Source organism: Neomonachus schauinslandi, chromosome 7, assembly GCF_002201575.2.
Source record: "Neomonachus schauinslandi chromosome 7, ASM220157v2, whole genome shotgun sequence".
Taxonomy (NCBI): Eukaryota; Metazoa; Chordata; class Mammalia; order Carnivora; family Phocidae; genus Neomonachus; species Neomonachus schauinslandi.
Window position 1 is genome coordinate 108310700 of NC_058409.1, and position 12442 is coordinate 108323141.

At 47.8% G+C, this 12442-nt stretch overlaps 1 protein-coding gene across 1 annotated transcript in view; it reads left to right on the plus strand.

Moving 5' to 3' along the window:
• Positions 1 to 12442, plus strand: part of FAT2 (FAT atypical cadherin 2) — a 64123-nt gene that overhangs the window by 36389 nt on the left and 15292 nt on the right. The window contains exons 13-18 of the mRNA XM_021701017.1: positions 1087 to 1470; positions 3506 to 3720; positions 4698 to 4835; positions 5439 to 5582; positions 7887 to 8084; positions 11350 to 12160. Coding sequence (XP_021556692.1) covers positions 1087 to 1470; positions 3506 to 3720; positions 4698 to 4835; positions 5439 to 5582; positions 7887 to 8084; positions 11350 to 12160 — 1890 coding nt within the window. The remainder of the gene's footprint in view (positions 1 to 1086; positions 1471 to 3505; positions 3721 to 4697; positions 4836 to 5438; positions 5583 to 7886; positions 8085 to 11349; positions 12161 to 12442) is intronic.

Below are 12442 nucleotides of genomic sequence, written 5' to 3' on the forward strand. Positions count from 1 at the left end.
CCATGTGTATGTGAGATGTGATTCCACCAAAAGGGTGTGTGTCCCATGTGTATGTGAGATGTGATTCCCTCAGGCTCAGAGCCCGCACTCCTCCCACTGGGTGAGGATCTCACGGCTGAGCATTCGGTACTGGTGTTCTTCATACACAGAGACCACTAATGCTTCATCTAGTTACACAACCAAAGAACGTAATAGAATCTGAGTCAAAGGTGAAGAAACACTGTGTGTTTTGATTTGCTAAGAACTTTCCATGGGTATGTGTGTTTCCTTAACTTTTTTTTTTTAAGATTTTATTTATTTGACAGAGAGAGACACAGCAAGAGAGGGAACACAAGCAGGGGGAGTGGGAGAGGGAGAAGCAGGCTTCCCGCGGAGCAGGGAGCCAGACACGGGGCTCGATCCCAGGACCCTGGGATCATGACCTGAGCCGAAGGCAGACACTTAACGACTGAGCCACCCAGGCGCTCCTCCTTAACTTTTTATTTTGACATAATTATAGGCTCATAGGAAGTTGCATAAATAGTACTGAGAGACCCCTGCACTCTTCCCCCCCAGCTTTCCCCAATGGTGGCATTTTAGTTGTCGCAGGAAATTGGTACTGGGACATTACTGGTAACTCGACTATAAGCCGTGTTCAGATTTCACCAGTTTTTATATGCACTCATTTGAATGTGTGCATGTGAGCGCATGGCTTTGTGTGTATAGTTCTATTCAATCTTATCCCACAGAGTGTCGTGTAACCACCACCACCATCAAGATATAGAATTGTTCTATCACAACCAAGGAACTCGCTATAGATGGTTTTGACCTTGCACAATTTTCACTTTATGAGCTGGCCTTGGAATCTAATCCCCACATAAACATTTTCAGATAATTTTATAGGTTTGCAGATGCCCTACCCCCAGGAACCTTTCTGTGAGGCCTTGAACCCCCTGGTGAAGAATCTCCCACTGCGAGATTCTCACTCTTAACGCAGCCTGAGCATGTTAGCCTTTATGGGGCCCCTCCATCCCAGGCCCTCCTGTGGCTAGATGGGGCCAGAAGAGGGTCTCTCAATATGAACCATACCCTTGGTCTCCCCAACAGGTGCCAATGCCCAGGTGGTTTACTCTCTGACGGACTCTGCCGAAGGCCATTTCTCCATTGAGGCCACCACAGGTGTGATTCGGCTGGAGAAGCCACTAGGGGTCAGGCCACAGGAAGCACTGGAGCTCACTGTCCGTGCCTCTGACCTGGGAACCCCGATGCCACTGTCCACTCTGGGCACAGTCACTGTCTCAGTGGTAGGCCTCGATGACTATCTGCCTGTGTTCCTGAACACTGAGCATAGTGTGCAGGTGCCCGAGGATGCCCAGCTTGGCACAGAGGTGCTGCGGCTGGCCACCCTTACTCGCCCCACTGCCGAGAAGACCGGCTACCGCGTGGTCAGCGGAAACGAGCAGGGGAGGTTCCGCCTGGATGCCCACACAGGTGAGCCAGTGCCTGAGGCAACCCCACCCCTTACATGCACCTGCACACACTGGGTCTTGGGGAACAGTGACTTCTTCACACATGGGGGGGGGGTGCCCCATGCAGACCTTCCCAGGACAAAACTCCTTTGGTTTTTCTCCACTCTGCATCTCTCCAGGTCCCAAGTCCCTCTTCCACCCTGGGGCCGGCTCCTGTGGGGACCCCCTTTATTCCTCCACATCCCCACCCAGGATGCTTGGCAATGCACTCTCCTTCCACAGTTTGTAGCTGTTGTAGATGTCCCAGCTCAGGCCCAGCCCCTGGAGGCTGATGCCACTCTCTGTCCTTGGCTGACAAAGCACTTGCTGGAATCTGGGGCATAAGCTTCCCAGGGCAGGGCTACCTGCTTCCCTCCTACAGCCCTTCCCAAATATCCCAGCACCCCTGACTTTCCCCTTATTCTCATGAAAAGAACTAGGAAACAGTCTCTTCTTTCCTCCTAGCCACAGAAGAGTCTAAGTCAGACTCACAGAACCCCGTGGAAGGGCCTCAGAGGCTGCCCAGGTCAGATTCCTCCCCACAGCACCCCTGCAATGGTACTGTCTACCTCCCAGAGCAGCTGTCTTATCATTAAGCAGTACTTTTAAATGGTTGTACTATGGAGACTTTAAACCTAAAAAATAGAGAGAACAGTGTAATGAACCCCACGTTCCCATCACCCAGCTTCAGGAATTGTCAACGTGTGCCCGTCTGATTTCACATTTGCCCTTCACCACCACCCCCATTCACACATAATTGCATTTGATTGATAGGCAGTATTTTAAGTCTCTTTAAATCTCTAACATTTTCTTCCCCCTCTCTATTTCCCCCACCATCTAACTAATGAAACTTGGGTCATGTGTCAGGCAGAACTTTTTCTATTTTGGATTGAATACTGGCTGTATCTTTTTGATGTCATATATCTCTTTAGCCCCTATATTTCTTATAAATGACATTTGGATTAACGATCTTGATCAGGTTCAAGTTTAATTTTGTGGCAACAGTGCTTCATAGATGATGCTGGGCTGTACTTGTCACTATGTCGGGAGGCATAAAACTGATAGGTTTTTTCTGAGGTTAAGATTGACAATGGGCTTGCGTGTTGTCAGCCTGACCCATCCATTATAGAGTCCTTCGTCAGCTGTCCTTCTAATGCTTTTAGCAACCTTAGATGATTATTTCCTAGATACATTATTTCATTAGGGGCAGCAAAATGGTGATCTTCTGATTTTATCATTCCTCATTCATTTACTAACTGGAATTCTTTCATAAAGAAGAGTTTTCTACCATTAAATATTTGGTTATACAGGAACAGCATGATAAGTCCTTATTCTTTTCCAATTTTCAGAAAAATAAATCTATTCCCTAGTAGTTCATTGAACAATTTGGGGTATTATAAAACTCTTTATAATCTAAGTTTTCTCATTTACTAGCTGGATGAACTTGGGCAGGTTATTTACCTGTTGAGAGTATCAGTTGACTCACCTAGAAAATGGGAACCACAGTTGTTCCTACTCTACAGAATTATTGATCTACATGAGAAAGATTTAATATTACAGACTTAAGTGAGATTTCAATGAAATATTATAGAAATAAGTGAGGGAAACATTGCTGTTGAGAATAACAATAAGAAAAATGAGAGGAGATGGAGGGGGACGGGAGGGGAAGGTAATGGCGAAATAGAAAACAAAGAGGGTGATGTAAGAGACGAAGGAGATGATGGAGATGAAGGAGATGACAGAGAGGAAGGAGATGGTGGAGGAGATGACAGAGTAGATGATGGATGAGAGGAAGGAGGACATGATGGACGAGATGAAGGAGGAGATGGAGGACATGGTAGAGATGGTGGAGGAGAAAATGGAAGAGATTATGGAGGAGACAGAGGAGATGATGGAGGAGATCTGTCTCTCCCAACCCTGTTGAGCTGCCTCTCCTGGGGTCTGGCTCAAGACCCCTCAGCTCTCTGCCTTTGCAGTCCCAAATGCTTCATTGTTCTCATCATCTCTTGTTTCCTCAGGGATCCTGTATGTCAACAAGAGCCTGGACTTTGAGACAAGCCCCAAGTTCTTCGTATCCATAGAATGCAGCCGGAAAGGCTCTTCCTCCCTCAGTGACATGATCACAATCGTGGTCAACATCACTGATGTCAATGAACACCGACCCAGATTCCCCCAGGATCTGTACAGCACAAGGGTCTTAGAGAATGCCATTGTGGGTGACGTCGTGCTCACAGTAAGGACCTGCAACTTTGCCCTTCAGGGGGCATGGACTTGGGTGGGCTTTTATCCCCCACTCTGTCAGATGTCTACGAGCGTGGGTTAGTTTATCAATTTATACACTATAGACTTAACTCTGACTTGCAGCCACTTGGCCAAACTGTTTCTCATGACAGAGGGTCTCAGGGCTATGTTTGATAAGGTCTAGATCAGGTACTGATAGAACGGGACATAGGAGAGACCCCAGAGGACCGCCAGAGGCTCCAAGGTCTGGGAACGGCCTGGAATATTAGTGTGTGTATAGGAGGAGGGGCACCAAATAACACCTCTTTGCATTTAAACACGCAATTGCTCCCTGCTACATAGAGTGAAACCAAACTCTGTATGCCCATATTCAAGGTTCTCTATGATCCCTCTTTATTCTGCCTTCTGGTCTTAATCTGCTTCCACTCTCAGACATGCATCCTATGCTCCAACCACACAGGAAGATGTGCCTTTCCCTAAACAGTCTCTGCACATTCACACATTCTGGGCTCCTGCCTGGAATGCTGGCTCTATTCCCAGAAGCCCTCCTTATCCTTCTGAGACTCAGGGATCCTTTGCTAATCTCCCCAGGTAGAATTTATCACTGTATTCTCTGTGCTCTCATAAAGCTGATCATACTTTGCCCCAAATTAGAATTACCCATAAAATTAGACATTAAACTTCCTGTGGGCATCTTCATTTTGGCACATCCCTCACCTCCTGGCTCAGGACCTAGTACCCTGTCAGTGTGAGTGAATGAGTAAATGAATGAATCATGGCATGCTGAAATCTATACTAGGATATAAAATGAAGAGATTCCTTTCATAGGGATGACTGTGGTCCAGGGACTGCCAGCCCAATGGCAGTCATTGGAATGGGGACATATCTGTCCCCTTACACTCCCAGGGGCCAATGTTCCTTTCTGGTCCCTCTTGCCCTCCATTCACAACTACCCTCCCATTGCTGCAGGTGTCAGCGACTGATGAAGATGGACCTGCAAATAGTGCCATCACCTACAGCCTGGTAGGAGGGAACCAGCTCGGGCACTTCGCTGTCCACCCCAAGAAGGGGGAGCTACAAGTGGCCAAGGCCCTGGATTGGGAACAGGTGAGTCATGTGGGAGGGGCCCAATCTGAGCTTATTAGAGCAGAGATATGGCCCCGATGCAGGTCCAGAGGATGAACTGTGGTCAACACCCCATGCTGACTTCTCCAGACTTGTCCTCAGCATCCCACACTTGTTTTCTCTGTGTGGTCTCTATGACCTGTAAGGCCAGAGGCAGGAGAGGGACTAAGTGACCCTTAACCTTCACTGGAGGAGGTCGGGCTAGCTTCTTACTATTGACCAGGAATCATTAGATCATTATAACAAATTGTCATTTATTGAGCGCCTGCTCTGTGCCAGCAACTTTGCTAAGTGCTTTATTACATTGTGCCATTTGGTCCTTAAAATAATCCTAGGGGGTGGGTCCTGATATCCTCACGGATGTTTAGTCACCTTCCCAAGTTCGCACAGCTGGTAAGTGGTGGAACTGGAAATCAAACCTATTTCTTCCTGACTCCAAAACCTGGACCCTAAAATAGCATGGGTGGGTAGTGGAGGTGGGCATAGGGAGTGTCTCCATCTTATTTTTCTGAAAACATTACTGATGAGTCATGGGGCAGAACTGAGGGGTCTTGTTGCTAACTCTCCACTGGCATCTTGCTACAGACTTCTAGCTATTCCCTGAGGCTCCGAGCCACAGACAGCGGGCGGCCCCCGCTGCATGAGGATACAGACATTGCTATCCAAGTGGTTGATGTCAATGATAACCCACCGAGATTCTTCCAGCTCAACTACAGCACCTCTGTCCAGGTACACTTGAGCTTCCAAAGACATCCTGAAGCCTTCCTCCCTTCGTTTCCCTCCTAGTGGAGGGTGCTCATCACTGGTATCAGTCTACCAAAACAGTGGCTGTGACCTTGCCACTGATATCCCTAATGGCAACACAGCCTGCTAAAGGGGACTATGAATTATGGAATTAAAAATAATCAGGCACTGTGCTCGGCATTTCCACATCCAGTACCTCATTTGGGACTCACATAGCTGCATGAAGCAGGTAGTACAGCAGTCCCCCCTTATCCATGGTTTTGCTTTCTGTGGTTTCAGTCAGGCTGACCCCTAGTCAACCACAGTCCAGAAGCTGATGATCCCTCTCTCACGTATCATCAGAAGGTCCATAGTAGCCTAATGTACATCACACATTCTGTGTGCCTATGTCGTTCATCTCACTTCATCTCATCACATGGGCATCTTACTATCCTCACATCATCACAAGAAGAATGGGGGAGTACAGATATTTTTAGAGAGGGAGACCACACTCACATAACTTTTATTATAGTATATTGTTATGATTTTCTATTTTGGCATTAGTTATTGCTGTTAATCTCTTACTGTGCCTAATTGATAAATTAAAGTTTATCATAGAGATGTACGTATAGCATCCATGCTTTCAGGCATCCACTAGGGGTCTTAGAACATATCCCTGTGGATAAGGAGGCCTACTCTGCCCACTTTACAGATTTTTTAAATGTAGGTGCAGAAATGTACCCTAGCTAGAATGTGGCAAATTTGGGATTTAAACCCAGATGATTTTCCAGATCCCCAAACTATTTCCACCATACCAGTGGTTTACAAATGGGATCTGGAGAGGGCCTAGGGATTCAATGGGAATTATGACCGTAAGAGGTGAGGGAGGTAAGGAAGAGGATAGGAAGGCAGAATCCTGGGTCCTGCTATGTATCAGACAGAGTCTCTCCACTTTTATTTGTTTGTATATTATTAGTTAGGATGTTTTGACTGCCAATAACAGATTATCTGACTAAAATGTCATTAAATAATAAGGGCTTATTTTTTCATATAACAAAAGGTGTGATGGTGGGAAGTTCTATTCCAGAACTGGTTATTTCAGCAGAAAAACAGTATCACAGCTTTGGGCTAGCTTCTTTGAAATTCCCTCACCTTCTTTGTTATGGTTACAAAATGGCTGCTGCAGCTCCAGCATCACATCCTTGTCTAACCATCTTCAAAGACAAACGGAAAAGGATTTCCCCCCACCCCAGGCTCTGTTTTTATCAAAGAAAGTTTCTCAGAACCCTCACCTGGTTGACTTCTCCAGTGATCAGAATCAGATTACACGATCACCATTACACCAAAAACTGGCACAGGGAATCAGATTTTATAACTGACTTAGACCAATCACAGTCCATCTCTCTCCTTCTTTTTTTTTTATTTTTTTGAGAAGGAGAGGGAGAGAGCATGAGTGGGGAGGGGCAAAGGAAGAGAGAATCTTAAGCAGGCTCCATGCCCAGTGAGCAGAGCCTGACGCAGGGCTCAATCTCACAACCCTGAGATCATGACCTGAGCTGAAATCAAGAGTTGGACACTTAACCAACTTGAGCCTCCCAGGTGTCCCAGTCCATCTCCTCTTAATAAGGGCATATCTTTTGTGAGGATATTGCCACCCCACAAAAGTCAGGTTTTGTAAGAAAGGAAGGAAGGAATGCCTGTTGGATAGGCAACCATTAATTTCTGTCCGTAAGATTCTGTTTGTAGATAGGATTTTGTTGCAAAAAAGATACAGATACTGAATCCCTATGTTATAGAACAGAGACTGGAATTATACCCAGGGAATCAATTTTTCTTAGTTGCATGCTTACTCATTTTTAAGTTTTCTCATTGAGTTGGGTATTCCATCCAAGGATGGGTGTTCCATCCTTCTAAGCAGGAAACCATTTATAGGTGTTCAGTTGACCCTATGAATCACAAAACTTCCACATGGATCCCAAGCACTAACTAAGTTATGTACATGAATTATATCAGCTATGTGACCTTGGTCAAGTCACCTTCTATAGGATAAAGGGACTCTAAGGACCCTTCCTTCCTTAATGGGCTTTGTTTCTAAGATTTAGCTCTGCCCTCAGGAAGCTCCTGGTCTAGACTGGTGAAGCCAACAACTAATTCACAGGCTCACAGAATGAATGAATGATAGCTCGAAGTCCAGACATGGCCTGAGAGCAGCCAGAGTGCTGAGGACTCATCCCAGATGAGGGGATCCAGAAAGATGCAAAAGGAAGGACTGGAACTCATTTTGCTCTTTCCTGGTACTCTCTATCTCAGGAAAACTCACCCATTGGTAGCAAAGTCCTGCAGCTGATCCTGAGTGACCTGGACTCCCCAGAGAATGGTCCACCCTACTCATTCCGAATCACCAAGGGGAATGACGGCTCTGCCTTCCAAGTGACCCCTGATGGATGGCTAGTGACCGCTGTGGGCCTGAGCAGAAGAGTTCAGGAATGGTATCAGCTTCAGATCAAGGTGAGAGCTATGTTGGGCCACTGGTGGTGACCATGGGGACAATAATGTGCTGGCAAAAGCACTATCAGTGCTTCTATTATTAGGAGAAAATGTACAGAGCTCTTACTAGGTACTGGGCACTGGGTTAAGTGCTTCACATGCATTATTGCATTAAACCCTCACAACAGGCTTTAGGGTGGGTGCAGTTAGCACCCCCACTTTACAGAGGTGGTAACTGAAGCACAGGGAGGTTGAGTGACTGGGTTAAAGTAATACTACCAATAAGTGGCAGAGGTGGGTTCCCTCAGACCAAATACTCTGACCCTGGAGCCTAACCTCTGAATTCCTGCATAGTGTCCGGGCAGAACAACAAACACCCTCACCCTGGCTCTAACTGCTTGAGTTTGGCCAGGACAGCTCTCTGAACCTCATAGGAACTGGTGTGGAGTCCAAACTGGAGAAGATATACATGTTTAGGGGGTCATGGTGGTATTGCAAAGGGTAGAGTAAGAATAGCCGAAGGGAAGTGGTCAAGATGGTAGTTAAACATTTCTTCTTCATTTCATTCCCTCAAAATCCCTTTCCTAAATCTCAAGTCCTAGTGGACCCTGTTATTCTGTGAACTTCTTCTGAGCTCAGGATGAAATATCCATCCATTCATCCAGCCAGCCAGCCAGTGATTTGCTGTCTTTCAACAAATATTGAGCAGCCATCCTGTGTCATGCCCTATACTCGCTGCTAGTAATATAGCAGGGGGAAAGAAGGGGATGATCCCTGTCCCTGTGGGCTTTTGATTCTAGTCATGGAGATACACCATAAACAAATGAAGAAAGAAAGTGCCTTATGAAAGGCACAGAGGAGACATATTCGGAGGGTGGCTCCCCTCGTGAGGAAGGGACATTTGAGCTGGGACCTGAGAGGAGCCAGCCGTGTGAAAAATGGGCAGGAGAGTGTCACAGGCAGGAACAAGATAAGCCAATTCTTGACTTGGAAAAGAGCTTGAAGTGGCCTGAGATGGGGCCAATGTGGTCAGCATAGTGATCCTAATGGGAATAAAGCTGAAGAGATGGGTTGGGTGGATCATGGAGGCCTCATAGCTTGGGTGACCATACTACCTGAGGTCCAAACTGATGCACTTGAGAGGGAGAGAAGCACTAAAAATAGTTAATTGGTGACCACTGAGCCACAACAGGATCAATTAGTGAAAATCAAGACTGATCTGGGCAAACCAGGAAGTACAGCCATCCTAATTATAAGCCTTGGTAATACTTTTAGTATTACTTCCAATCCCAGTGGGAGAGAGTGGTGTGGAAACCTTGAGCAGATAACAAAGATGCAGGAAGTGGATAGACTAGGGACAAGCTCTGCATGGAAATAAACAGGAGTTGGTGATAGACTGGATATGGGGAGAGAGAGAAGAATCAGGGGTGATTCCCAGGTTCCAGACTATAGTGAAGACTGGGCAGGTGTGGCCATTGCTGAGGCTGGAAAGATGGTGAGATGGGGGAAGGACAGGTTTATGGAGGTAAAATGAGCGCTCCGTTTTGCACATGTCACCTTTTAGGTGCCCATGAGACATTGACATGAAGGTGTCCAGTAGGTAGTTGGGAATGGAAGTCTGCAGCTCAGAGGACAGGTGTGGGCTAACATAGAGGGTTCTCAGAGCGAAGGGCATGGACACGATTGCCTAGGAAACGATGAACTCTGTCTCCTGACCCAGACAATCGCTCAGTAACTATCATCTCTTGCATGTGTCCTGTATTTCTGCTTTTGTTCACTGGGAGGCACTAAAGGCCAGCAAAGAAAGGGGCCATGGACACAGGTAGGAGGACAGATTCTGCTCTGGCCTTACCTCCCATATGATCTTGGGCGAGTTACTTGACCTCTTTGAGCCTAAGTGATAGCTTTTGTAAAATGGGAGACTTTGTGGTGTCTATCTCCTAAGAAAGGTTAAGGTTACAGTTAGGGTTGATAGGATATCTCATATCATGCATCAGAAGCATTAGAAGTGACCAGCATACAGTCTGCACTCAGTTGATGCCAGCTGTATGTTATACTTAGCAGTAGTATTAATTATTGCTGTTGCTATTGATATCCCACCTGTGTTACGCACAAATCCCAGCACTAGGTATAATTTCACAACTTGTTCGCCCACTCAAAGCACTGGAACACACGTGAACAAGATACTACTGTAGGGAAAGTTGTGGAGGCCCCTGGTGACAGCCGGCAAAGTGAACAAGTCACTGAAGGAAACTTCGTCATTGCTAATCTGGACAGAAAGTTGCAGGGACGCTTGGCAAAATATGAAAGGAAAAGGCATTTTTTATTTACATTCTTTTCCTTGCTTAACTGAGGTCATAGCATGGCCTTGTTAAAACCTTCAATGGCTTTTCATGGCTCTGACATAAAACCCGACCTTGGGCTCCTCAGCCCATCAGTGACAGGGTGGCCTCCCTTGCGCCCCCTTCTGGTCCTCAGCCCTGCCCACTCGCTCGAGCAGCCGTGGCCCTTCCGCCCCGTCGAGCTCATCACATTCTTTCTACTCTGGGGCTGGTCACTTGCTCTTCCCTTTGTCACCTCCTCTCCTTACCTCTTCTCATCCCTTAGGACTCAGTTCAAGGGTCACCTCTTCCTCAAGTGTCACGACTTCCCTCCCGCCTGATTTGAGTTAGGACCCTTTCACTCTTCAGATTTCTGTCCCATGCTCCATTTATCTCCTTCACAGCACTTTATCCATGTCTGACATTCTCCTGTTTATTTGGTAACGTATTGACGGTCTCTTTTCTCCCGATCACAGCAGAGGGCCTGGCCTGTAGAAAGCACTCAGTAAGTACTTGTTGGCTGACCTGAGGATGCAATGCCCACCCTGACCCCAATCACATAGTAAAGGGGGATCCCAAAGAGAACCTCCTTCGGCTGACAGGGGCCACGAAGGATGCACACTGGAATCATGAAGAGACATTTGATGACTCACTTAAGGAAAGAGACAGAATGAGGGACGTTGGAGAGGAAGGAGGCATGAGTGTGAGTGGCTGGAGAGACTTAGGAAGAGGCTCAGAGAGCTGTCAGATGAGGAAACGGAGTTAAGTTTTACTGGGAGGTATGGGATATAACTCCCTCCACAAGACCTTCGGTGCTTTGGAGTTATTGTCCTCTTTTTCGATTGTGACGACATGCTGAGCCTGGCCTCAAGCAGAGAGACGTGGTTGCCCCAGGAGGCCCAGACTTGTTCGGGCCACAGACAGCTGCAGTCCTGGGGTAATAGCAGTGCTTGTTTTGCCCACAGGTGTCAGACAGTGGCATCCCTCCCCTCTCGTCTTCGACATCTGTCAGAGTCCATGTAACGGAGCAGAGCCACTACCCACCCTCTGCCCTCCCACTGGAGATCTTCATCACCATCGGGGAGGAGGAGTTCCAGGGTGGCATGGTGGGCAAAATCCATGCCACAGACCGAGACCCACAGGACATGCTGACCTATAGCCTGGCAGGAGAGGACACCCTGGCCAGGCACTTCTCAGTGGGCGCCCCCGATGGCAAGATTATCGCCGCCCAGGGCTTGCCTCATGGCCGCTATGCATTCAACGTCACAGTCAGTGACGGGACCTTCGCCACCACTGCTGGGGTCCACGTCCATGTGTGGCAAGTGGGGCGAGAGGCTCTGCAGCAGGCCATGTGGATGGGCTTCCACCAGCTCACCCCAGAGGAGCTGGTGAGCGACCACTGGAGGAACCTACAGAGGTTCCTCAGCAACAAACTGGACATCAAACGAGCTAACATCCACCTGGCCAGCCTTCAGCCTGCAGAGGCCACAGCTGGGGTGGACGTGCTCCTGGTCTTTGAGGGGCATTCTGGAACTTTCTATAAGCTCCAGGAGCTGGCATCTGTCATCACTCGCTCAGCCAAAGAGATGGAACACTCAGTGGGAATTCAGATGAGGTCAGCCACGCCCGTGGTGCCCTGCCAGGGCCCAAGCTGCCAGGGTCAAATGTGCCAAGAGACAGTGCACCTGGACCCCAGGGTGGGGCCCACGTACAGCACAGCCAGGCTCAGCATCCTGACCCCACGGCACCGCCTGGAGAGGAGCTGCTCCTGCAATGGTGAGGAATGGGCTTCCCCAAGACAATCAGCACTGTAGGGCTCAGCCAGACTGACTGTAGGGATGGAGATCCCAGGGAGGCCCTGTGGGGTAGTAAGAGGGGAGTTTCAGCAGGGCTAAAGGCCACAGGCCACCATGGGATGGGTAGTGGCCTCACAAAATCTAGTCATGGAATAGCACCCTATTCCTGGCCACTTTCTGGAGTTTTGAAAATAACAGTAAGAATACAAGAAGCAGTTAGCATGACAACTGAAAGCACACACTCTGGCATCAGACTGCCTGG